This window comes from Sus scrofa, chromosome 8 (genome assembly GCF_054392235.1).
Source record: "Sus scrofa isolate SSC_HxYL_T2T_F1_AM1 chromosome 8, Sscrofa_HxYL_maternal_Yorkshire_Landrace_v2.0, whole genome shotgun sequence".
Classification (NCBI taxonomy): Eukaryota; Metazoa; Chordata; class Mammalia; order Artiodactyla; family Suidae; genus Sus; species Sus scrofa.
This window is the reverse complement of record NC_139390.1, coordinates 128,146,249-128,173,216: the sequence shown is the minus strand read 5'-3', so window position 1 is coordinate 128,173,216 and position 26,968 is coordinate 128,146,249. Positions and strand designations below refer to the sequence as shown.

Here is a 26,968-nt window from a genome sequence, read left to right as displayed (position 1 = left end):
CCACACGTCCCACCCTGCCCTTGAACTTGGCGTTCTTCAGCGACACCCGCAGCCCGCCATCCTCCGGCTGAGCACAGGCCTGCACTGGTCCCTTTTGGAAACTGGATATTCTGGGTCCTGCTTTTGAGAGTCCTTTTATTACCCTGCGTCATAAACGTGGTTATGTCTCAGAGAGCTGAAAAGGAATGAGCTTCATCACATCCTGCAGGATGAAAAAAATAACACAGAGAGTCACTAGGCTTCTAAAACATCACAGAGCCTTCTAAATGAGCCAACTGTGCCAACGTCACATGAATGCCGTGACCACTACCGGAGACTACAGAGGATCACAAAAATCTGTTTCTACCATATGTCTCGCTAAGCCAAGAAAGGGCAGTGCCGGGTGTTGACTTCAATTTTTTTTTTTTTTTTTTTTTTTTTTTTTAAGTTAACGCTGTTCCCGAGTCTGTCATTTCTGAAAAGATGAAAAAAACAAAAAAAAAAAAAAAGAGATTTTTAAATTACCATTGCCTGTTTTTCAAGAATCTCTTTTCTCTTTCCGGAGGTCTTTCAACTTATTTTCACTCACTATCTGTAAAATTCCTCCAGTCTTCCCATTACTCCCCATGCTTGAAAAGAAAGGACAAAGAGAATAGAGTTAAACAACGGGAAAACAAAGCCAAAGAAAAGTCCAGTTATGATAGTCGTAGAGACGAGTCTGCCCTGAGGCACAGTGATCTGTCCTAAAGGAACCTCACCAAAGGGAGATTTAAGCTTTACAGTCATTTGTGTGCACTCAGAAGACTTCAAATGTTGTTTCTCCGATGTCAGCACTGAAATAATGCCACTGAATTTCTATTTAAAAACATCTTCAAAAAGATAAAAAAATAAAAAAATTGGAGTTCCCGTCATGGCGCAGTGGTTAACGAATCCGACTAGGAACCATGAGGTTGCGGGTTCGGTCCCTGCCCTTGCTCAGTGGGTTAACGATCCGGCGTTGCTGTGAGCTGTGGTGTAGGTTGCAGACGTGGCTCGGATCTTGCGTTGCTGTGGCTCTGGTGTAGGCTGGCAGCTACAGCTCTGATTAGACCCCTAGCCTGGGAACCTCCATATGCCGTGGGAGCGGCCCAAGAATGGCAAAAATACAAAAATAAAAATAAAAAATAAAAAACATCTTACGTTGGGAATTGTCTTGTGGCGCAGCAGGTTAAGGATCCAGCATTGTCACTGCAGCAGCTCGGTCCACTGCTGTGGCATGGGTTCCATCCCTGGCCCGGGGACTTCCACAGACTGTGGGCACAGTCAAAAAAATTTTTAAATAAAAACATCTTACACTTGTAGAGTGCTTGGTTTGTTAAGGTCTCTTCACTTAAAATGCATCATAAATGTTACATGTATGTTTTGATTAAAAAGCCTAGAAGGCTGGCCAGAAAGCAAGCTACTATCATATTCCACAGAGGAGAAAAGTAAGACGCAGAATAGGCAAGAGGCCTGGGAAATGATATGCAGCTGGAAGGTGACGAGACTCCACACCCTGGACCCCTAATCCAGCACTGGTTCTGCAACACCTGCCCCTCAGTGCTTTCTAGGTGGGCAGAAAGTCCCCCTGGACTGGTCCATGCTGGAAACAGGACTTATCTTACTTTTAATACGGGTCAATTGTAGGCCACCACAGAGTGAATCCCTGCAGAGCAAATGCTGGTTGGCACATTGGAATGGGCATACGTTTGCACCATAACAGTTTTTTAAATTTTTTTATTACAGTTGATTTACACTGTCCTGTCAATTTCTGCTGTGTAGCAAGGTGAACCAATCATACATACCTATACATTCTTTTTCTCATATTATCTTCTATCATGTTCTATCACAAGTGATTGGCAGTAGTTCCCTGTGCTATACAGCAGGAAGCATTATAATATTTCTTAAGGGTCAACGAATGCCCTGCAACTAAAACCAACCTGTCCTAGAAGCACCAGTGAAGCCAGCCACCCCCACTCCAGTGGGTGTATGACAGCTGGATCCATGGCCTGACTTGGAGAAGAGGCCGGAAGTACTCCCAGGGCTCTCACTTGAGGCCTCTGATGATGGCGCTGACAGACAGAGGAAAAGAGCAGACAATTATCAAAGAATTTAATTCCCTATAAACACCCATTTGGAGTAATTGACGAGAGGGTGAGGGGCGCCTTTCTTTCCTCCTTCACAGGATTTCTTTACATTAGCTGGATAATTGCTTCCGTTCTTCAATTGCCGAGACCCACAACTGGGGCCCAGCACACCACCCGCACACAGGCTACCAGAACTGGACTCAGAACGGAAGCACCGATGATGGATTCCATAATTAGGCTTTTTACAACTACTTTACCCTGGCACAAAAATTTTCATTACCTTGTGTTCAGTGTGTTTTCCCAAGGTGTAAAATGTTGGTGCAAAATACACTGAATCTCTGTCTGGTGTTGCAGAATCAGGAGATGCCCATCAAGAAAATGTTACCCCTGGAATTCCCGTCATGGTGCAGTGGTTAATGAATCCGACTAGGAACCATGAGGTCGCGGGTTCGGTCCCTGCCCTTGCTCAGTGGGTTAAGGATCTGGCGTTGCCGTGAGCTATGATGTAGGTTGCAGACGCAGCTCGGATCCCATGTTGCTGTGGCTCTGGTGTAGGCCAGTGGCTACAGCTCCGATTAGACCCCCAGCCTGGGAATCTCCATATGCTGAGGGAGCAGCCCTAGAAAAGGCAAAAAAGAAAAATAAGAAAATGTTGCCCCAGAAGGTGGGGTTTTTCTTCCCTTTCTTTTTTTCTTTTAAGAATCTGCTGAGTTATTTCGGTAGCACATCAAGCTCCATTTACACAGTCACACCTCCCCTCTGGCGCAATCACAGGTAACGAGCCTCCCATGATCAGATTTATTTTCAGCATCCCAGCCTGCTGTCTGCAATTCCAGTCCCATCACTGCATATTGAGAAGGCAAGGGACACAAGACAGGCCAGGAAATGAAGGTGCACCAGCTCCATTTCCAAAGCTACTATGTATTAACAAACCTTTGGCATGTGGTCTCAAACTCCTCCTACCTCATTCTCATCATTCAAGCATTTTACATAATGAATATGGTGCAACTGGACCTAAATAGTTGTCTGCATGTGATAGGGACCAGAGCAGGAAGCTCCCCAACAAAGAAAGGAAACAAATTCACGTTTACGAACTGCCTACTGTGTGCCAAGCACAACGCCAAGAGTTGTCCTTTCTTTCACCTCGATTTTCAGAAACTTCCATGACATGGCTATCCCGATTTTACAGACGTGGAAACTGAGGCTCCAAAGATGAATTAACTCGCCCCAGGTCAGAGTACTGGCCAGTGTCATGGTTTGAACATGGGTCAATCTCCAAGTCCAGGGCAATTTCTGCTCATGACCAGGGTGAAGTGGTTTGACCTAGTGACCAGTATTAAGAAAGACTGGCATTGACCTCGAAGAAGCTTGGAACTGTCTGGGATCTAAGCTGCTTCTAGGACGACAGGAAAACGCTAGGCCATAAAGAGTCTGGCAACACAGTCAGACTTGGTCTTGGACCACAGCATATTATCTAAAGGAACAGACCGCACCCCTTGAAAATTCAACAACCCCTCCTAAGCCACTTCAACTTATGGTTTACGTGCCAGATGTACAAGATACTGATTTCTTCAGATACTTCCCTCTAATTTGGGCTTCATCAAATTTAGGTTTACCTTGACAAGATAATAGCTATGACATTTTGAGATCTTACAAGAGTTCTCCAAATAACTGACTCTCCAAATAACCAGTCATCAATGCAGGAAACAGAGAAGGCAAGAAGCAACATACACTTTGGGTAGTTCAGTAAACCTCAAAGATCTGCCTGTGCATCAAACAGGAAATTAACTTTCCTCAGGCTTCTGCCTTCAGTGACAGCCCCAGAGAAACCGGCACCTTTACCTGGCCGGGTTTCTCCTATATTTTGTGTTTTCTCTTAATTCCAGGTATAGATAGATGGCCTGGTTTTCTAAGTTCAAAGGCAGAAGCAACAGGAACTGAATAATTACTTAACCTAAAAGAATCAGGACCGTGTGCCAGAAAATAATTCTCTCTTGTTATTTATATTCCTTACACAATACAAGTGTAAAGTTTGCCCAAGATCGACAGGAAAATCCTGTTAAAACACACACTTTAAAAAAATCTCCAAAAGCCTTCTGAAAATAGCATATAATCCAGAAGTCTATTTAGAAAGAGTCAAAACGGACCAGTAATGTGAACGTGCAGATACTCTCCGTCACGCAGGTTATAAGCTAAAAAGTCATTTTTAAATTGGTTTTATAAACTTGGAAAGTAATTATGTGTGTATGTGTGTAGACACAAAGTAATTAGTATCGATATTTATTAAAAAAAAAAAAAAAAAAGGAGTTCCCGTCGTGGCGCAGTGGTTAACGCATCCAACTAGGAACCATGAGGTTGCGGGTTCGGTCCCTGGCCTTGCTCCCTGGCCCACCCCAGTGGGTTAACGATCCGGCATTGCCGTGAGCTGTGGTGTAGGTTGCAGACGCGGCTCGCATCCCGCGTTGCTGTGCCTCTGGCGTAGGCCGGAGGCTGCAGCTCCGATTTGACCCCTAGCCTGGGAACCTCCATATGCCGCAGGAGCGGCCCAAGAAATAGCTAAAAAGACAAAAAAAAAAACAAAAACAAAACCACACACACACACAAATGTCTTTGCTTTTTAACAGAAACTTTTAAAAAAGCAACCTGAGATATAATGTACTCAAAATACACTGAATGCGCAGTTAAAAGGGTTTTGACAATTATATCCACCATGTAATCACTCTACATCAAGATATTGAGCATTTCAGAGTTCCCTTGTGGTGCAGGGGGTTAAGGATCCTTCATCGTCACTGCCGTAGCTAAGGTTGATGCTGTGGTGCAGGTTCAAGCCCTGGCCTGGACCTTCCACGACTTGGTCAAAAAAAAAAAAAGATATAGAACATTTCCACCACCGGTCTGCACATACAGACTACTTTTGCGTGTTCCAGAACCATATAAATGGCTACATGTAGTATGTATTTCTTTGTGTCTCACTACTTTGACCAGACACAATGTTTCTGAGATTCGGGCATGCCATTATGCACATCATGATTCAGTCCTTTTTTTCCTGCTGAGCAGGATTCTGTTGTATGCATAAACCACCATTTGTTTCACTGGGTGATGATACTTAGGTTGTTTCCAGTTTGGGACTATTGTGAGTATTCATTCACCTACAAGTCTTTGGTGGACACGCCTTTTAATTATATTGGGAAAATAAATGGTTTTCCAACATGATGGTACCATGTTACATTGCGATTAATGCTAAGGGTTAAAAGCTGACCCGCAAATGTCTTTGCAGTCTGCCATGTGCCTGGTACTATTACTACTGAGCTGGGTTTTTTTTTTAAAAAAAAAAAAAAGGGGCGGTATCAGAAGGGGGTAGAAGAAGCTTGCTAAAAAGAATTTCCTCCTTATTTTTCTATTGGCAAAACTAGACACATTTTGCCTATTTCAAAGTTTTTTTGGACACGTACCCGTTTATGCACTTCGCCCTCACTCTCCCATCTCCATAGATGCCTCGGTGCTCACAGCCCTCATCCTAACCTTACTCTAAATCCCTGATGAAGCTACAGAACTGGTCCACCTCTCTGCCCAAGTGTTCCACTTTCAAAAGCGGCATCCTTCCCCTTTCCTTCCTCTCTGACTACAAATCAAAAGTTCTGTCCCTGTTTAACTAACTGCTCATGTTCAGAATTAGGAAGGCAATCTGATTAAATGGATAGTCTCATGAAGGTCAGGTTACCCCTTAAACGAAGGTGTTCAGAAAGAGGTTAAAGAGCTAGTGTCTCTATGATTCTACAGTCTTGCTCTTATTCCAAATGCGTCCCTAACCTGTATGACAAGCAGCAGTGCAATAACGGACTGTGCAATCATGAAAGCTGGGTGGATCAGGTAAGGCAGGAGAAGCTTTATCATCTTAGAGAAAATTCACTGCGTTTACAGACGAGAGCTGCCTAGTGATCTTCTCTGTTTTTCACTGTTTCTTTCCTTCTTCTGTACCTCCAAGCTCACAAATTCTCAAAAAGTCTCAGGTTCTTTTGACATGGGGACCCATAGGAATGGCAACACGGCAGTGCCAAGGGGCTATTGTTTATAAGCTGGATGTTGCCATCTACACAAGAATAAAATCCTAAACAATCATTTTACCTACTAGTTCCTTTAGATGTCACCCTACTGGCCACTTAAACCCATACCTTGCTCAAGAATCCCCTGGCCACATTATTAATTGTGGTATGTTTTCGTGATGTTTCAAAAGGACATTGGCCATGACAGGATCAGGTTTCAGAAACTCAAGCCTAAAAGCATTTTTCCTATCAAAACAAGTCCATTGCCAATAGATGGCAAGCCTAAAACCATTGTTAGTTTGGCAGCCTGCACAAGGGCAGGGAAGAAAAACAAAACCAGTGCCTTTGGTATATCCATGCCAGCTCCTGAGGGTTTTGTCTTCTACTATCTCAACTCTCGTGAATAGAGTTGCCCAGAGAGCAGCCAGGAAGTGGGTAAACCACTTCTGACTTACGCAACCATCTCAGAGTTCCAGTGAAACACAACCTTTCAAGTGGATCAGAACTCCGTCAACTCAACAACGTCAAGTTAAGGTAGCACACACGCGTCCAATTTACTGTGGTGGGTTGATCCCGTGGGAGGTGACAGACACTGCTCTCCTTGGAGACAACAAAGAGAATCGGTGCCACACTGGCTCTTGGGCACTTCTTAATCTCCCTCCCCAGCTACTTACTCTGGAGTCGGAAACCAGCTCCAGCCATGAGAGACTAGAAAAGCCACAAAACCTCTCTCATCACTGCCGAGCTGTGCAGACTGTAAGGCAGCCCAATCCTAATGGGCACTTGAGAAACAATTACTTTCTTGCATTTCGGGAACTATTTCGTCATTTTCAACTGCTGTTCAGCTCACCTGGCATTTCCTTCCCCCTGTCTGATGTGTGCTTAGCCTATGGACCTGTATGAAAACAGCACGAGCCTGAATGAAGCGGGGGATGGGGATACTAGCCCTTTCAATCACGGAGCACTGCAGCCAGCCCTGGGTGCTCTGGGATTCGGCCGTGCTGCAGCACCAGGTCAGCTTATGATCACCACTCTTGGAAACGGGGCCAAGACTCAGTTCATTTCAGGCTCTCCCCATCACCTGTCATCTGAACTTCAAGTATGTTCTATTCTTGCTACTCAACAAAAAAAGATATTTTAGTCAATTCCTGGGCTTCGTGAAGCTTTCTTTCCACAAAAACGAATGTTCTGTAATGCTAAGCAGATTGTCACACTGAAAATCATTCTAACCACTCATCATCAAAATGACAGAGTCCCTGCCTCCTTGACACCACGCCGTCAACATGACAGAGTCCCTGCCTCCTTGACACCACACTGTCCTGGAAGAGGAGAGGTGAGATGATTCAGCGATGAATCAACTTACACAACAGCTAACATGACATGAGATGTATCAATAGGCAGAAGGCATGTGAGGACTACCAAGTCAGCTCCGCACCACACTCGAGGCAGCAGCGGGATGCATTCCTGAATAGCAGGTGTCCGTCATCCGAGGTTCCAAATGTCGGCCAAAGTTCCCACTTTCAAGATATGTGAGCAAACCGATACAAGCCCAGAAGGCTTACATTTAGAGAAAGGCGTAGGCCCAAACATGTAAGAAAGTTTCGCAATGATCCCCGAAACCCAAAGAGAAGGGAAATGGAAAAGAATATTTCTTAAGCACATACTAGATTCTCTTTGTATGTCTCTTTTATGACTCTCCCTCCATTTGATCTCAGTTTTAAAAAGCAAGTTTCATACCTTTTGTACCGACTATGGAAACCAGGGCTCAAAGGGGCAAAGCAGCCTGACCAGGGCCACCCCAGCGGGGACTTCTCAGCCTTCCCCAGACTCTGACTCTCCTACAACCTCCGTCCACTACAGCGCTGCAAATGCAGCAGATTCAAGACTGGATTCACGTCCCACTCACTCCACGGTTCAACTATTACATAACATGGTACATATATTAAATAAACATTCCCATGAAAGAAGACAGTTCATGATGGCCTAACCATCAATAATAGCACATTATTACTTATGCTTCTTCATGCTCCTTTCCTCTGGGAATTTTTTGGGTGATTTTCTTTTGGGGGGAGGGGTGAAAATAAAGGATTATTTCACCAAGTCTGGTCGTCTACTGACATCTTCATAAAGTCTCAGGCTTGAAAGAGTCAAACAGTTTAAAGTAACCTTGAAGCAGTAACTGGATGAGGAGCACGTCAAGGAAAAAATATTCCAATAATCAAGCAACGACTTGGAGCGAGCTCAACTGTGGGGGCGCCAATTAATTCACCAAAACCAAAGTTGCATCGCCCTTCCAAAGCTGGTACCAGGACAGAGGTGTGGACAAGGCCCCTGACACACAACTAGAGGCAGTGAGAAGAGCAGAAAGGTACCTTGGCCCTCCCACCTCTGCCCACAACAGCTGCACTCACCATGCTCTCCTGCATGAGTCTCTTGAGCCTTTAACCCAAAGGATGCCCAGAAGGCAAGAGGACATTTTTTTTTTTTTTTTTTTTTTGTCTTTTGTCTTGTTGTTGCTGCTATTTCTTGGGCCTCTCCCGCGGCATATGGAGGTTCCCAGGCTAGGGGTTGAATCGGAGCTGTAGCCACCGGCCTACGCCAGAGCCACAGCAACGTGGGATCTGAGCCGCATCTGCAACCTACACCACAGCTCACAGCAACGCTGGATTGTTAACCCACTGAGCAAGGCCAGGGACCGAACCCGCAACCTCATGGTTCCCAGTCGGATTCGTTAACCACTGCGCCATGACGGGAACTCCAAGAGGACATTTTTAAGCCAAAAATCTACAACATCCTGCAGTTCATTTATAAGTCGTATTTAAAAATACCTTCTGGGAGTTCCCATTGCGGCTTAGTGGGTTAAGGACCTGACAGTGTCTGTGAGGATGTGGGTTTGATCCCTGGCCTCGCTCAGTGGGTTAAGGATCCGGTGTTGCCACAGCTGTGGCACAGGTCACAGATGCAGCTTGGACCCAGCGTTGCCGTGGCTGTGGCACAGGCTGACAGCTGCAGCTCTGATTCAACCCTCAGCCTGGGAACCTTCATATGCCATGGGTGCAGCCCTAGAAAGACAAAAAAAAAAAAAAAAAAAGGAAAAAGCCCAATTGCACCTCTTGCCCCTGGAGTGCGGAGTGTGCCCTGGTTACCTGATGTGGGGCTCGCCTTGAAACCACTGTGGGTTGTTTCTGTCTATGGCATTTTTACACCCGTGGTACACTTCTCTCAGCTGCTGTGGACAATCAGAACCATCTAAAATCATGCATCAGGATAGCCACCTTTTTAACATCAGAACACCCTAAACATACTTCTCCAAGTGAAAATCAGCTGAACCATTTTCGTGCCACAACAGACCAAAAGACGTCTGCTGGTATTTCTGCAGATGACCTGCACGCTTAAAACAGTCTTTGCTACACAAAAGCAATGCATCATCGCGCCCCATTCCAGCTCCATCCTCTTTCTGAAAGGTTTCTGCTCGGATGTGTACTTTTCAAAAGAAAACTAGACAAACACAAACCAGAGAACAAAACCTTTCAAAGCAATATTAGGTCCTCTTCACAAGCTACTCCAGGAGGATAAGAAAACAACTGTCTGTTTATTACATACTATTCCTGGATGAAGTCATACTAGAGACAGATAACTCTTAAAACCATCTAAGTTATGTAAATATTTTCCACTCCCTACCTCATTCTCTACCCCTCAGCCCAGACCAAATACTATTTTTCAAGGAAATATATTTTGAAGTATTTATGGATGAGGAAACTTTGTGTCCTTAGTTTTCCAAAACAGCATAAAAGCTATTATTAGCTTAAGTGAGAATGTTTACACAACTACTGAACACATACGGAAGGAAATGAGGACCTGAATGAAAAGTCTTTTCTATTCCTGAATTTTTATGACTTTTTTTTAAGAAGGAAAGAAGTAGAAAAAGAAAGCCTTGAAGTTTGGTAAAGAAATATACTCTGATTCTACAGAGGCTTTGCTATAAGATTCACGTTCCAAATTAAATAATACATTTCTGGAGTTCCCTGTGTGGCTCAGCAGTCAATGAACCTGACTCGGATCCATGAGGATGCAGGTTCGATCCCTGGCCTGGCTCAGTGGGTTAAGGATCCAGCGCTGCTGTGAGCTGTGGTATGGGTCACAGACGCAGCTCAGATCCCGTGTGGCTGTGGTGTAGGCCAGCAGCTATAGCACCAATTAGACCCGTAGGCCTGGGAACATCCATATGTCGTGGGTATGGCTCTAAAAAGCAAAAAAAAAAAAAAAAAAAAAGGTAAAAGAAACCATTCTTCGTGAGGGACAAGGGGCAGGTTGACCATAGCAAAAGGCCTTCCCACAGCTCAGTGCCCCTATATTCTGGTGAGGACGCTCAATACCCATAGCAGAAAATCATCAATGACGACACAAGGTCCTAAAGGAAAGCTACCATCACCCTTCCTGTTATCCATGCTCTGGGCAATTCCATAGCATCATCTCAGATTGTCACTGTCCGCTCTTAACAATTGCTGGCAGCCAAGACAACTGGCTTCTCCGAAAGAACTGGCTTCTCAGAAAGATCGGAGAGAAAACTCCAAGAGCCACGCTCTGGGATTCCATTAGCTAAGTAACCCACACAATTGCTTTCTCTGTCAAACAACTGTCAAAGTGGAAAGAAAAGCATGTGCCTATGTTGGGTAATGGCACAGAGGCTGGCGCATACATGGAGACATGCTTTAAAATCTTAGACGTGAACCACAGCCCACCTACTGAAATAGTCTGCCTTCTTTAATTAAGAATTCTAATCCCCACCCTCTTTCTCTTTTTACCGTGGTTTCCAGGAAGTTTAGATTTAAATATAAAGCTTCCCCTTTGCAGTAACCTCACTAGCCTAAGTTATTTGGTACAATTATTTTCCCCTTCCGCTATGTGGCTTTTACCATATATTTGTATTTTATCAGTCCTACTGTCTCGATTTGGTTACAACCTTCCTTAAATACCTTTTGCCTATAGTTAGAGCACAGTTGAAAACACATTTTTGTAAGGCCCGAAATACAATGTATATACCCTGTAGCTACTAATAAAATGGCATTTTATCTCTTGAGAAATCGTCAGACTTAAAACTTGGGAACCTTATCCATTACAGAGTAAAATGTGAGGCATAAGCTGCTAGAGTATGAATGACAAAAAATAAACAAACAAACAAACAAAAAACCCATTTGAATACACAGGATTCTCCAATATATTGCACAGACATCCTCTCCCCCCATCAGTAACACACACACCTTATTAGAGCCAGTCGAATCCCTTTAGGATTCTGATTTTTTTTTTTTTTTGTCTTTTCTGGGGCCATACCCTCGGCATATGGAGGGTCCCAGGCTAGGGGTCTAATCTGTTGCTGCCGGCCTACACCACAGCCACAGCAACGCGGGATCCGAGCTGCGTCTGTGACCTACACCACAGCTCACGGCAACGCCGGATCCTTAACCCACTGAGCAAGGCCAGGGATCGAACCTGCAACCTCATGGTTCCTAGTCAGATTCCTTAACCACTGAGCCACAGCAGGAACTCTAGGATTCTGATTTTTAAAAGCCATGGGAACTTCTCCCCCCAGAAAAACACGTGCCCTTGACCGCACACGCACAAGGTTTTAACACATAATTTAAGGTGTTCACAGCCCCCAGCCCGCATCCGGGTTCCTTTTTGCCCCCGAAATGGTGGAAGATGGTCAGTTTCTACTGCAAGACACCAATACACCCAGCAGTGCATGTGGAACTACAGGTGCCCAACCTCCCTGTCCCCAAGTCTCAGAGAATCGCCGCCAGGACGACCCGTTCTCCTATGAGAGGCCAGAGTCCCAACACTGGCGAGTGACCGTGGGAGAATGAAGCCCTCCTCTCCTGCCCCCACTGGGAACTGTAATAATTTTCAGCATCCCTCCTATTAAGGGATAGAGATTTGCTTTTCCTGAAGAGATGCATTCTAACACTTTACCACTGTGATGGAGGAAACCGATTATGTAAATGCAGTGTCTTATTTTTAACCACCAAAAAATTCACACAGTGCTTCCTTCTGTCTCTCTCCTGAGTAGTTCTCCCTGATTTGAATCCTTTCCCAGGTCTGAGAAAATAATGGACCTACATCACTGCATATGTTTAAGGCCTACAGTAGGATGGTCTGATTTACATAGGTCAATGATTACCGCAACTAACATCTATTTTCTCGTACATAGAAACAATACGAAGAAAAAAAAAAAAAAGGAAAAAAATTGCTCCTTGTGCTGAGAGCTCCTTCAATGGCTTTCCTCTGTGTCCCACAGCAGGGTTTACTCTGGCTGTCATGTTGGATTTTACCTCCCTAGTCCTTGTTTATCTTAGAACTGCAAGTTTGTATCTTTTAACCACCTTCCTGCAATTCCCCTTCTCCTCTGACCCTCTGCCTCTGGTAATCACAACTCTTGACCCTTTTGCTTAGTAAATTGGAGGTTTTTAAAGATTCCACATATAAGTGAGATCATACAATATTCGTCTCTTTCACTTAGTGTAATGCCTTCACAGTCCACCCATGTTGCTGCACTTGGAAAGGCTTCCTCATTTTTTATGGCTGAATAATATTCCATTGTATATTTTGTGTATAAATATCACATTTTCCCTTTTATTGAGGTATAGTTGATGTACTCTATGTCAGAGATGCAAAAGGTAGTGATGCACAATCTTAAGATTATACTCTATTGAGTTATCAAATATTGGCTTATTCTCTGTATTGCACAACATATCCTTGCAGTTTATACCTCTTAATCCCCTACCCTTATACTGCCCCATCCCGCCCTTGCCTCTCCCTACTGGTAACCACTAGTTTATTCTCTTTGTCTGATACCACAACATCTTTATCCCTTCCATCGATGGACAATGGATTGCTTAGGCTATTTCCATGTCTTCATTACTGTAAATAACGCTGTAAACATGGGGTGCAGGTGTGTTTTCAGGTTAGTGTTTTCATTTCCCTCAGATATAGTCCCAGAAGTGGACTTGCTTAATCATATGGTAGTTCCATTTTTTAATTTTTTGAGAATCCTTCCTATTGTTTTCCATAGAAGCTGTACTAATTTTCAATCCCTGTACCAAGAGTGTACTGGGTTCCTTTTTCACCATATCCACACCAGCATTCGTTATCTCCTGTCTTACTGATGATGACCATTCTAACAGGCATGAGACGTAGCTTACTGTAGTCATAATTTGCATTTCCCTAGTAACTAGTGATGATACTCACTTGAGAATCTTTTCATGTACCTGTTGCCCTTTTGTGTATCTTTTTTGGTGAAATGTCTATTTTGGTCTTTTGCCCATTTTTTAATTTAGTTATTTGGCTTTTTGATATTTAATTGTGTTAAGTTCTTTACATATTTTGAATATAATCCCTTACCAGCTCTATGGTTTGCAAATATTTTTCCCATTCTGTGAGATGTCTTTTCCCTTTTGGTGGTTTCTTTTTGCTGTGAAGAAGTTTTTAATTTGATGTCATTTCACTTGTTCAGTTTTTTATTTTGTTGCTTGTACTTTAGATGTCATATCCAAAAAACCATTATCAAGACACACGTCCAAAAGATTTTTTTTTCCGTAGATCTTCCTCCAGGAGTTTCAGGGTTTCAGGTCTGATGTTTAAGTCTTTAATTAATTTCAAGTTAATTTTTAATGTGGTATAAAATATGGGTCCAGTTTCATTCTTTTACATGTGAATATCCAATTATCCCAGCACTATTTATCGAAAAGACTCTTTTCCACTGAGTATTCTTGGCTTCCTTGTCAAATATCAACTGTATATGCTTGGGTTTATTTTTAGGCTCTTTATTCTGTTTTATTGGTCTACTCGTCTATTTTTATGCCAGTATTATATTGTTTTGATGATGACAGCTTTATAATATAGCTAGAAATCAAGAAATGTGATAGCTCCTGCTTTTTTGTTTTTCTCAGGATTTGGCTTTTGGGGGCTTTTTTGTGGTTCTTTATCAATTTTAGGAATTCTTTTCTACTTCTATAAAAAAACTTCATTGGAATCTTGATAGGAATTATATTGACGCTACAGAAGGCTTTTGGTAGTACTAACATTTTAACAATGTTAATTCTTCCAATTCACAAACCCAGGATATTTTTCCGTTTATTTTGTCTTCCTAAATTTTCTTTCATCAGTGTCTCATAGTTTTCAGAGTACAGATCTTTCACCTCCTTCAATTTATTCCTAAGGATTATTTTTGATGCTGTTGTAAATGGAATCAACTTTGTCAGAAAATCTGTTGTTAGTGCATAGAAATGCAAATTTTTATACATTAGTTTTATATCCTATAAATTTACTGAATTGATTAGTCCTACCAGTTTTTTGTTTGAGTTTTTTAGGATTTATATAAAATTATGTCATCTACAAACAGAGAAAATTTTACTTCTTCCTTTCCAACTCTGATACCTTTTTTTTTATTTTTCTTGCCTAGTTGCTCTAGCTAGCACTTCCAGTACCATGTTGAACAGAAGTGGTAGGAGTGGACACCCTTGTCTCATTTCTAATCTTAGAGAAAAAGCTTCCAACCTTTTACTACTGAGTATGACACTGGCTGTGGGACTGTCATATACAGCCATTATTATGTTGAGATATTTTCTGTCTATGCCTAATTTGTTAAGAGCGTTTATCATGAATGGATATTGAATTTTCTCAAATGCTTTTTCTGTGTCTATTGAGATGATCATGACTCCTTGACATAATGTATCACACTGATTGATCTGTGTGTGTTGAACCATCTTTGCATTGCCAGGATAAATCCCACTTGATTATGGTGAATAATCCTTTCAATGTGCTCAATAATCCTTTAAATTCAATTTTCTAGTATTTTACTGAGAATTTTTACATCTATAGTCATCAAAAATATCGGCCTATAGTTTTCTGGTAGTGTTCTTTTCTGGTTTTGGTATCAGGGTAACACTGGCCTCATAGAATGAACATGGAGTTTTTTGGAAGAATTTGACAAGGATTAGTGTTAATGCTTCTAAACATGTTTAAGTGTTTAAAAAATGCACATATTAATGGATTTTTTTCCCATTAAGTCCAAAACCTTAGTACTCACCCTCAAAAACAGATGTTTGTTTCTTCTTTTCCCCGCCACTGCCTTAAAATCTTTTGTTTGCTCCCCTAGATAAAATTGCAGTTATCAAACTAAATGGTACTTTTTTTATTTTTACTGAGCAAGGTATCTCTTATCCTAAGAAAAGACTCACATCATTCCCTTGTGTAAGACAAATTCAAAGGGTTTTATGGAGCATGTTAGGGTAGCCTGGGAACTCACAATTGTCTTGAGGGTGCTGCAAGAAATGGAGAAGGAGGGAAAAAACCCACCAACACTAAATAGTCCACCTAGAACAGGATTTTCCATCCCAGTTGTAACCTTAAATTCAACTAAAAAGAACTTTAAAAAAGATGTACTTATCATCAAAGTTGAAGCCTCTTCTATAACTGAACTTCTGGGCGTAGGAACTGGACACTGGATATTTTAAAGCTCCCATTTTACTCCATTACGGGGACCAGAGTAGAGAAATATCCAACCCAACCCTTTTGCTGAGCAAAGTGGTGGTCAGGAGTAAAGGTCAGGGCAAAAGCAGAGGTGGTGACTGGAGTGCTAGAGGGAAAAATCAGATGTGTCCCCGTGTGTCCCTTCCTGCTAATCCTCCCAGCAACAATCACCAAGTAGACACAAAGTCAGGTGTTTGCAGGGCATCTGTTTTCTGAGCAAGAGTGGGGACAGACAGCAAACTATGTGGCACAGGGGACAAGAACATGGTCCCCAACCCAGTCTCCATCCTCTCAGGGTCTGAGTGCAGATGTCCTCTTTGACTCGTGGGTGGGTTAAAGGCCAACACTTCCAGCAGCTGCTCACCATCACCACTGCCACCTCTCACTTCAGAGGATCTAATGCCCCCAACTCCCCGCAAGGGTCAAGGCAGAATGTGTCCCCTACCTTAACGAGGCAGAAGAGCCACCCCCCCAAAAAAACACAGGCATGGGACAGACCATGGAAGACAGAGCTGAGCCTGAGGGAAAGTGGGCATGACAACTGGCTCCAACTGAAGGGTTCTGAGCAGAAGGAGAGCACAAGCTAAGCCAGAGGCTCACGAATTGACTTGGGTGGTGTGTGAGCACTTCGCCTTCATGGAAGAAGCAGGCAGGCCCCTCATTCACCACAAACAGGCTAATAGAATTTGCAGAGTCATGAGCCCAGCCGTGTACAGGAAATGCCCTAGGTCAACCCAGCCCGCCCTCCTTCTTGAGAGCCACTTAGTTGCTACCAGGAGCAAAAATCTTTCTTCTAAAATCTGACCACAGATAAGACAACCTCCTTCTTGTCCAGGGTTCAAAATTAGCTGCAAAAGCAGGACCTCCCTCAGGAGTCATGAGCAGGGCTGACCCCAGCGGTCTTACAGGTGCCATCAACCACTAGACTCTTCAGGCAGTCAGCATCCAATATGTATTTGTTGAGTGAATGAACTGGATCTCAAGAAGCACATCCAAGTATAAAAAGCAGTCCGATAATTTTACAGCTACAGCAGAACCATCATAAAATGTTCTGTGGAAGCCTTTCATCATACATCTTTGTTAGCTAACCACTCACCCCGTGTCCCCTACTTATCCTCATGCTGCATCGAGAACGAGAACGGATGAGGACTTGAATAGACATTTTCCCAGAGAGGACCTACGGCTAACTCGCATGCACATGGAGAGATGCTTGATGTTGCTAATTCTTAGATAAACGTAAATCAAAACCAAAACCGCACGTGTCAGAATGGCCAGCATCAAAAAGTCTACAAAGAAATCTCAGAGAGGGTATGGAGAAAAGGAACCCCCACACACACCCCCCGAGCACAGATGGTGCAGCCACTGTGGAATATTCCTTTAAAAACTCTCAATAGAACTACCGTATGATAGAGCAATCCCACTCCTGGGTATAGAGCTGAAAAAAAGGAAACACACACTCACACAGAGGAAGGAAGAGCCACCCTCTAGCCCTCGCTACTCACCTCTAGGCTCTGCTCTGAGGACCACTGTGTACTCGGAGGTATTCTCGTCACACAAAGAGCTGAATCCACTCTCTAATTCCAGAAGGAAACAAAGAACGCACCTTTTAGCCTCAACTCCAACCTTTCATTTGTTTGGGGGCAAGTCACTTACCCTCCCCGCTTACACAGTTTCCTCCTTGATAGACTGGGGATAAAAGTACCTGCTCCATCTCATTACTAAGAAGACTTAAAGGCAACACTCAAGTCCAAATGCTTTGGAAAGTTGTGTGAGGCAGCCTTGGTGCATGAAAGCAATGTAACTATAAGCTGGGCACCACACACCTGTGGAAAGCACTGTCCCAGAAGGACACTGGGTTGGACTTAGACCAGACTACTATTATTTTGGACAAGTTGAAATACAAGTTCAGCATGGTGATGAAAATATTTTAAAGTATATGAAACACTTATGAATATGATTTGCATGCACTGGCTGTACAATTACATCTATTAAAACTAGTGACACACCAGGACAGAAAAGTGGGGCCACCCTGCGTGGGGTATGAAGGGCTCAGCAGGGTTCTAGTCACGTCTGATGGGGTCAGGGCAGGCAGGAAGGGCCACTGCTAGCCCTCATGGCACCTCTGGGGCATTTTAGAAAGAGGCTTAGATTGGTATTTTGCTTTCATGAGAAACAGAAAAAGGCAACCCCTTCTTCTAGACTGACCTACCTCCATGGCCTAGGAGGTTGGAGAGTGGGCTTCAGTGGACTTAGCCCTTGGTCAGGGGCCTTTTTCCGAAAAAGACCTTAAAACTGTATACAGGGCCCTGTCCCAAATTTAGAGTGTATACAAAAAAGAAAGAAAAAAAAAAAAAAGGAAGCTCCCATTGTGGCTCAGCAGTAACAAATGCAACCAGTATCCAGGAGGTTCGATTCCTGGCCCCGTTCTGTGGGTTAAGGATCCAGCATAGCCATGAGCTATACAGGTCACAGACACAGCTCAGATCCCACGTTGCTGTGGCTGTGGCGTAAGCCTGCAGCTGCGGCTCAGATGAGACCCGTAGCCTGGGAACCTCCATAGGCCGTGGGTGCAGCCCTAAGAAGCAAAAAATAAAAAGGGCCTATGGCACCATTACCAATAATGTATTTACACCTAATGTTTCCTGGGGAGCCCAGTTCCAGAGCAAACCCGCTCCCTGTCCCTGAATCCACCAGAATTCCTTCCCTGGAACTGGGGTCCATTTCATTTCAAGGAAGAACGGAGAAGTGAACTCTCTTCCCCACCTCCCTTCTGTGCACTGAGGAAAGAAAAAAAGGAAAGCTGCAAGCGTTCCAGAAAGACAAGCTGGAGGTAAAGGCTGACAGCAAGACTCCAGGCAGATGACAGTGCACCCTGCATGAAAGGGCTAGAAAACAAGGGCCAAGCACCAAAGGATCGGCAAGAACAATGACGTGTCCTTCAATTATATTCTTTGGCTTAAACTCATCGTTCAATTTCTGCATCGTTCTCAAGTGAAATCCATTTACAACTCCCCAAACAAAGCCAACAGACACGGAGAGTGTTGCTTCCCAGACCTACACAGGGACACGCCGCTGTCACCGGCAAGGACCCCTTTGCCCTGAAAGGGAGGGACCTTGAAGCAAGTCATCTTGTAACCACAAGACGGAGGAAATGTAGCAGAGCAACCTCAGCCATCTCTCACTCCCCACTCCCCCCACCGCAAGGCCTCCACCTCAACTCTCCCAACCCCCTGCCCTGCCCCCACTTCAGGCCTCCCACCCCCACCCCACCCCGCCCCTCCCCTCCAAGGGCTGCTCCTCTCCCCGCCTACTCAGGTCAGCTGCTGGGCAGAGGTCTTGCCTCCCACCTGAAGCGCCCCCTGCCCTCTCTCTCCTTCATGGCCCCCTGTGTTTTGCCTCTCTCTCCACAGCAATTTACAAATTTGTTTCTTGCACTATTTATGTATTTAGTCCCTGCTCCCTTAGAGCCGTAAACACCAAGAAGTCAAGAATCCTTCCGGTTTGGGTCACCACTTTACACCCAGCTCAGTGACAGGTGCCAGGCTCAGTCTGGAGTTGCTGAAGGAACAGCAGGTAGAAGCGACATTAGGATCCAAAGGACAATGATGGGCCCAGCACTAGAGATTAAGTCAAACAGCTCTGGGCTGAAACGAAGACCTGTATTTTCCTTTAAAAAAGTTATTTGTCAATCCCGAGTCTTTTATTTTTTTTTTATTTATTTATTTAATTATTTTTATTTATTTAATTATTTTATTTTATTTATTTTTTATTTATTTTTTTTTTTTTTGCTTTTTCCCAGGTTAGGGTTTGAATCTGAGCTAGCTCTTCAGTCCTACGCTGTGTCTTCAACCTACACCACTGCTCACAGCAACGTCGAATCCTTAACCCACTGAGCCAGGCCAGGGATCGAACCCACACCCTCACGGATACTAGCTGGGTGGTTCATAACCCTCTGAGCCACAATGGCAATGCCCTCTTTTTTTTTTTTTTTTTTTTTTTGGCTGTGCCAGCAGCATGTGGAAGTTCCCCAGGCCAGACCAAACCCACACCACAACACCAACCATTGCCACTGCAGTGACAACTCCAGATCCTTACCCTGCTGCCCTTCCCTTTTGGTTCCACAGGTGATTAGCTGCACGATGCCCTGCTGAGAGGAGTACCAACCTGACATTTTCCTGGCAAAATAATATACAGAAACACCAAGTCAATCGTTCTACATGAAAGGAGTCTGAAGAAAAACGTAGAGTAACGCAACAATTTCTGATAAGCACAATCTGTCCAGAAAGCAGCAGGCTTACGAGTGGTGTTTATGCTCTACTCTCTTACACGGTTTCCAGGTAAGCTGACGGCACCACCAATGATTGTAATAAAACCTACCCAGGATATTATAGTTTCAGCAAGCACACAGAAAAGCTATTTTGTGAAGGAACCAGAATCCACACACACTGGCTAGTTTACTAGTTACGAACCATTTTTCTCATAAATAATCCTGGGCTCTCTGATCATGCAAATGTGCCTCTGCCAAATACCAAGGTCCAAAATCCCTTCCCTCATAATGCAACCAGGTCCCAGATTGCTTGCCTCAGTGTCTGTTAACATGCCAATCATTCCCCCATAAAATGTTCTAGTCCCTACTGCAGATACCAAAGCTTTGGTGTAACAACAACAAAAATGGTGACTGTTGCAACCCAGCCCTGCCCCTAAGGTATCTCGTGGTGATAGTTCCAGCATAAATCATTACAGGACGATAAAGAGAAATGGGGGCTTGGGGGTGGGGGTATGGTAGACGTATGAATTTAAAATGCATGGTCAACTATGACTACTAAAAACAAGTTTTTCATTTCAGAGTCTCCCCCACCCCCGCAAACAATGACTCGAGCTGCATTTGTACACTGCTTTCCAATGTTATCTCTCCCTAAGCACAACCAATTATCACTTCCAGCCTTTATCTAGCCAGTTAAATGGCCCCTTGCATCTCTTTATCCTTTTCTTATTTCTGAAACTGTTTTTCTCATAGAGCCTGTTCACTCTGAAATTTTACCCAAATAGCTGCCAACTGTCTGAACCATTACTTTGTTTTCAGCAAAGTATTTTAGCAGTGGCTTGATATCTCAAAGCACAAATGAGTTTTACAGTCTTCAAAAGTCATTTGATGTCATCCCTCTGTAGTTTACAAGAGGAGATGCAGAGAAATGAGCTGAGCTGCCTGAAACTTGAGGAATCTCATGCCTAGTCCTGCTGAGGACTTTATTCTTCAGTCTCCCAACTCAGACTCCCAGATTCCTCATCTTCAGTTCAGTCCTGGGACCTGCCACACCCATTAGCACTTTGAGAGAGAAAAGGTCCCAGGCTGGTCCAGGTGCCCAGGAGGCGGCCGGGTATCTGATGCCAGCCCCACTCCAGCTGATGGGACCAGAAGTGAGCACATGACTTAGGACCCCCCAATGCGAAGATGGTTTAGCAGGTCCTTTCCGAGTCGGAGGATAGAGCCACTCTCATCTGTTAACGCTCCCAGTTACGATAAAAGTAAAGAAATGAGAAGACGTCAATGCCTACATTGAATGAATTAACATTTCTAACACCCAAACACTCATGATTAATTATGCTCTTCATAAGACAGCTACGGGAGTTCTAAAACATATTCATTCATAGGGCACTACCGGCAGAATGTCTGTTAATGAGAAACAAATTTAAATTTGGGTGGCGACTGCCATCTTCTTTCAATCTTGCCAGTTTGTGTCTGTGACTGAATGTATACGTTTCCGAGGAGATGGCAGTAAAGGAATAAATCTGAGGCCTTGTGAAGCCCAAGCTCATTGTGACCTTGCAACCAACGCCCCCCCACCACCACCCTCCTTGACCACGCATATAGATTCGCAGACACACACACTCTGATGCCCACTGGCCAGCAACAGAGGATGACATATGTAAGTAAAAGCGCTACTTACACAGAGATGCTGTGTTGGTAACTGGAGCAGGTTTCAAGGAGAAGATGGTAGTACAAACTCCGGCTGATGACATCCCCAGTGTTGCTTGGGGTCTATCACAACCTGTCAATGCAGTTGGGGTTACCCGTCCCTGGTGAGGCCTGGGACATCGTTTGTACCCCGACAGAGTCCTGAGAGTCCCATCTCCCCTGCCACATGTAACCTGTATGACAACCCCTGAGCCTTGGGACTAAGCAAGCCAAATGGTACTTTTCCAAACATCCTTGAAAGGCTGCCCCTGGACAAAGCTGACACAAGCAGGAACCTCAGGGGGCAAAGAGAGCGCAGTGCTCTTCCACCTCGCTTGGCAGATCACCCCTCCATCTTGAAGGTTTCATGTCCTTTCGTCCTCATCATTTTTGCTCTCAATCCCTCAGTTACTCTCTTCACTAAGAAAGTCCAGTGTTTGACGCCTGTTCTTTCTGGATTCGCGGATGCAGAGATTTCCAAAAGGTGCTTTTAAGGGAAAGAAAAATGCCGGATTAAATATACACATTGGCTCTCAGACTCTTCAAAATTTCAGATGTGTTTTTCAAAGTTACTCTCTTAGAATGAAGAAAGTAATCTAAGCGTGTCTATTTCAATGAGGGAGAAGCAGTGGAGTTTAAGCAGGAATCGGCCAATTCCGGCCAGCAGTAGAGCCCTAGGAAAGGTCATACAGGGCATCTGACAGCTACAGCAATGTAACAGGTGAAACAGTGAGAATCAAGAGGAAGCAAGACAAAGGTGCTGGCACTCACTTCAGACAACGCACATGCAGTCTCTAGAGTCGACTTCCAATTTCCCAGAGCTCTGCGCAAGACCCTGATCCAAACACCGGGTAGATTTTCTAGGACTTTCGGGTAGATCTTTTCCCTCACAGTAGTGTCTCGGTTCCTTATTAACCTGACCCACTTGGCTCTCGCTTCTCTTGCCTTCGACAGACTCTGCATCGCTCCTCAGAATTGCACCTATGCTTCCCTCCTACAAATTAAAAGTCCAGCAAAAAACTAAGTGTTGAGGAGGAGTGAGAAGTGACGTCTCCTGGAGAGCACTTCCGGGGCGGGAGCCCAGCTCCTGAGAAGCAACCCATGTTTACAAAGACCAGATGGAAGAGGAGACCCAAGGCTCCTGGAAGTGGCTTTATCTTGAAATAATTCTTGAGGAGTTCCCGCTGTGGCACAGCAGAAATGAACCTGACTAGGAACCATGAGGTTGTGGGTTTGATCCCTGGCCTTGCTCAGCGGGTTTAGGATCCGGCATTGCCCTGAGCTGTGATGTAGGTCGCAGATGCGGCTCGATCTGACGTTGCTATAGCTCTGGTGTAGGCTGACAGCTGTAGCTTCAATTAGACACCTAGCCTGGGAACCTCCATATGCCAAGGGTGTGATCCTAGAATGCAACAACAACAACAACAACAACAAAAAAAAAAAAAAAAGGAAGAAGAAGAAGAAAAAAAAGCAACAATTCTTTGGAACATAGGCGATTTGACATTTCAGAACCTAATGGCTCAGAGGAGAATTTATGTAAAGCATCTTTACCTAAGGGCACTCACTCTGACAAGCACGGGTAGAGAAATCAGCTGGATGTGATGCCCAAGAGGACCTGCGATGTCAAAATGAACAAAGTACAGCCTCCGTTCTCATGGGGTCCAGCTGCCAGTCTCAGACTGGTGGTGAAAACTGTCTTGGTGTCACTCTTCTCTCAACACGATGGGGTTGACCAGATGGCCTCTACTGCCATTGCCATAACACGCTTCTGTAATTCAACACTGTACTTTCTAAGCTTCACCTCCTCAGTGTCAATTATGACTAGTATTGTCCCAAAAACAAATGGCAAGAGATCACTGACAGGCTGAAGAGATAAATCTGGGTCCCCCTTTCCATAAGATAAGGATCCAGACTCTAATTTCCCAACTCTCGCATGCCAGATATGGCAAAGCCCCTCTTGAATCTTTAAGGAAGAAATTAACAGTAGGAGAAACGGTGGGTGTTTCACTTTGTACAAAAGTCAATTTGTGGAGCCCACTTTTTGAAGAAGCAAATACCTAAATATGAGGATACATCGCATGATTTACTCAGAGTTGGACATTAAAGGTCATGTCACAACCTATGACTTCATCTAGTCTGGCCTCTTCATTCGATGAAGAAAGTTAGGCTCAGAAAGATTGAGTAATTTGCCCACGGACACCCAGCTAGTGGTAGGCAGGCCCAATACTAGAACCCAGCCAAAAATGATTTAATCATTCCAAGAAAGTATCAGCGGATGCTTGCAGAGTTTGGGATAAGCTCCTAGTCTCTGGAGGCTAAATGTCAACGAGGACAGCCAAGCCCTCCCACAGAGCACCGCTTACTGTTCCACACAGGCCGGAACCCTGGGCTGACCGGCGCAGGACGCATGTATCTTTGGCTCCTGCACTCACGCGTTTCCATCTGTGCCAAAGGTGGCACGAGTCCCACAAGGCCCAGTAGCCGACACTTCTTATGAAACAGGCCAGCAGCCCCAAGGCGGTTATGACCTTCTCAGATTCCAAGCTGGGTTTCTCACCTCGTTGCTGTTACTGTACCACACACGACGACTTCACCAGACCTCAGGAAGCCAAGGGCGGCTGTGCCACCCCACCAGCTGAGCAGCAGCAGCTGCCCCAAAGACATCACCCTGGGACCTCGCTTCCTGCTCTGGCAGTCGGGACTACATCTGTGCCTGTTCGGGGTCCAGCCCATCATTTTCAAAGCTCGGGGCTGGACAGGCCCCAAATATCCAAGAAACCATCTGTCACCAAACCCTCCCTCCTGCCACTTCACTTCAAAAACATTACCACGGCATCTGACACCGTTCCCGGCTACACACGTGGGAACAAGTGAGAGCCTTTCTGAGCCGAGGACAACCTTGGAGAGAATGTTACTCATACTGACCTTGTCCAGAAACAAGGGGAGCCCCTCCTTTTAAATCAGACCCCCTAAAACCAACATCCCCCTGTATTCTATCCGGCGGCACTGACGACAGCAGATGCTAGAAAAATATACTCCACTTTCTCAAGTCCTAGAATGTTGAACCCTTTGGCCATTTCACTTTACATTTATTCCTTAACAGATACTTTTCAAAGCAAAAGTCACAAGCAGCAAAGACGATGTAGGAACAATTGCATTGATAATATTCTCACAGCCCAAAAACAGCAGAAACTCACTTGCCAATTAAAAGCCAGTCTAGAATAAGATGGAGCCTACTTTGAAAGCCATTCCAATGTTATGACATTTAAATTCCAAGTTAACCCTAAGCAGTTACATTGTATCATAGTCACAGCAACGAACACTGACTGAGTATTCATTCGCCAGGCCAGACTGCACTAGGATCCTTCCATGTATGATCTCGCTGAATTCTTCTAACAGCTCTATTATCCGCTCTCCTTTTTTTTTTTAGGTGAAGGTGGCATATGGAGGATAACTAACTTGCCTAAGGTCACATCAGTAAAGAGCAGCAAGGTCAAGGTTCTAACCTGGGTCCCTTTGACTCCAAAGCCCATGTTTTTAACATTACTCCACTCTGGCTCGGGGTCTTTGGTGTGTAGACGCCGAAACTACAACTGCATTTCAATTTACGGCGCTGCATCCCTCTGCATTTTAAGAGGCTCCGTGTAAGTGACTGCCCTGAACATTTTACAGGCAGGGGAGGGAACCTGGCACTCATCGACCATGTCTGCGGCACAGATGTCAAGCAGCTGTGCAGAGGCTGGGGGGGGTGGGGAGCGACGAGTGAACCGTGTGCCTGGCAAAGTTAGATGTGCATCTGTCTCAGGCTTGCAAATTTTAAAAGAAAGGAGATGCCAAGGAGATGGGTGAGTCCCATTCTAAATTCTGCAGACAATGTTAAATAAACACGGTCAGCCCCACACAGCTCTGACAGTGGGTTAAAAATAAAAAGAAACTGTATCCTTCCTACCTTCCCTTCTTCCCCTAATAAGTACAGAAATCCATGAACACACACACACAATCCTATTAGCGTTGGCCTATTTAAACCTTCAATTTTTAATTCTGTTTATTCTCTTTAGGGGGGATTCATTCAGCAAACATTTGGCTTCACTTACACTTCTGTTGCAATGTTTGATTGCAAGCGTCAATATGACTTTCTCTTGGGCAGCAGTTCTCAAACATCTCACCCACTATCAGTGGTCGAGAGGCAGCCACACAGATTTACTACTGAACAACTACGATCAGGAGGAGGGAACAATAAAGCCACAGGCCACTGGGCATACTCATTGGGGATCCTGCTTGGATCAGCGGCACAGGCTTGTGACGTGAGAATTCAAACGCACGCCTTTCTTTGCTCTCCAGCTTTTCAAATTCTTCCCAGCCAACTCTCATCTCATAGTCTTACCAAGCACCTATTATGTGCCATTCGCTGTGTTAGACGCTGAGAATCTTAGAGTGATCAAAATAAGCTTGGTGCCTGGTTGGAACGGCGAAAATGAGTCACACGAGGACACGGAGGAGTAATTTACAAAGGAACACAGATTGGGGAGCGCAGTGGCAGTCAGTATACACAGCTGTAGAGTCTCAGACTCGTTGCATTGAGAGGCAGGTATGTGTCCCCGCCTTGTGAACCTGGGTGGGCTCTCATAGCTTCCACCCCCAGTGCAGGGTGGAAATGATGCTAGCAACTTCCAGAGCGAGGTCACAAAAGCCAGGGTGCTTCTTGTCCCTTTGTGTTTGCTGGAATCGTCAGTCTTGAAGCCTTGAACTGGTGTGAAGGGTCTGGCTATCCCGAGGACAGCCTGCTGTGAGGACATCTAAGCCCCAAGAAGGGACCAGGGGGAGGAGTTCTGGTCCACAGTCCCTGTCCAGCCTTTGGGTCCCCCTGGTAGCCCCCACACACCTGAGTGGAGACGCCCCCAGAGGCTTCCAGCCCCCGGCTGTTCAAATCTTCCCAGCTGAGGCTCCAGACACCACAGAGGAGAGACAGGCCATCTTTCGTGTGTCTGAGTTTCAAGACCCACAGAATCCAAGAGCTTAGCAGAGAGGTTGTTTCATACCAGGCAAGTCCTGGAGTGCTACCCAGGAGTGGACAATCCAGTCAAAGGTGGTATAGCTTATCAAAGAGCCTGGCTGACAGTGGGAAGGCTTCCAGGCACTCTCTGTGACAGTAACACTGGAGCTCTGAGCTCAAGGACGAAAAGGCTTCCAACAAACTGAAAGACGGGGGAGCAAAAGGAATAAAAGCAGGTTGTAGGCAGAGGCCCTATGGTCAGAGGGAACATGGCTGGTTCAGGAGAAAAGCCAGCTGGCCCGAGCATAGAGGGAGAGGACAGCAAAAGGCAGAGGAGGATGGCCGGGGCCAGACCTTCTCGAGG

General features: G+C 44.8%; 1 protein-coding gene and 1 long non-coding RNA gene across 8 annotated transcripts in view; both read right to left on the bottom strand.

Annotated features, from left to right (window-relative positions):
* Positions 1–26,968, bottom strand: part of TSPAN5 (tetraspanin 5) — a 253,303-nt gene that overhangs the window by 115,712 nt on the left and 110,623 nt on the right. Inside the window, exon 1 of one of the 7 annotated variants that reach the window (XM_084973368.1) lies at positions 505–608. The exons of the other annotated variants lie outside the window; for them this stretch is intronic. Within the exon in view, the coding sequence (XP_084829494.1) occupies positions 505–507 (3 nt within the window). The 5' untranslated portion in view covers positions 508–608. Of the gene's footprint in view, positions 1–504; positions 609–26,968 lie in introns of those variants that run through there. 7 annotated transcript variants of the gene reach the window in all.
* On the bottom strand, positions 6,055–10,410 carry LOC146401037 (uncharacterized). The gene is made up of 2 exons (XR_014813343.1): positions 10,270–10,410; positions 6,055–8,777 (listed from the first exon to the last, which is right to left on the bottom strand). It is a non-coding gene; the product is annotated as an uncharacterized LOC146401037 (long non-coding RNA).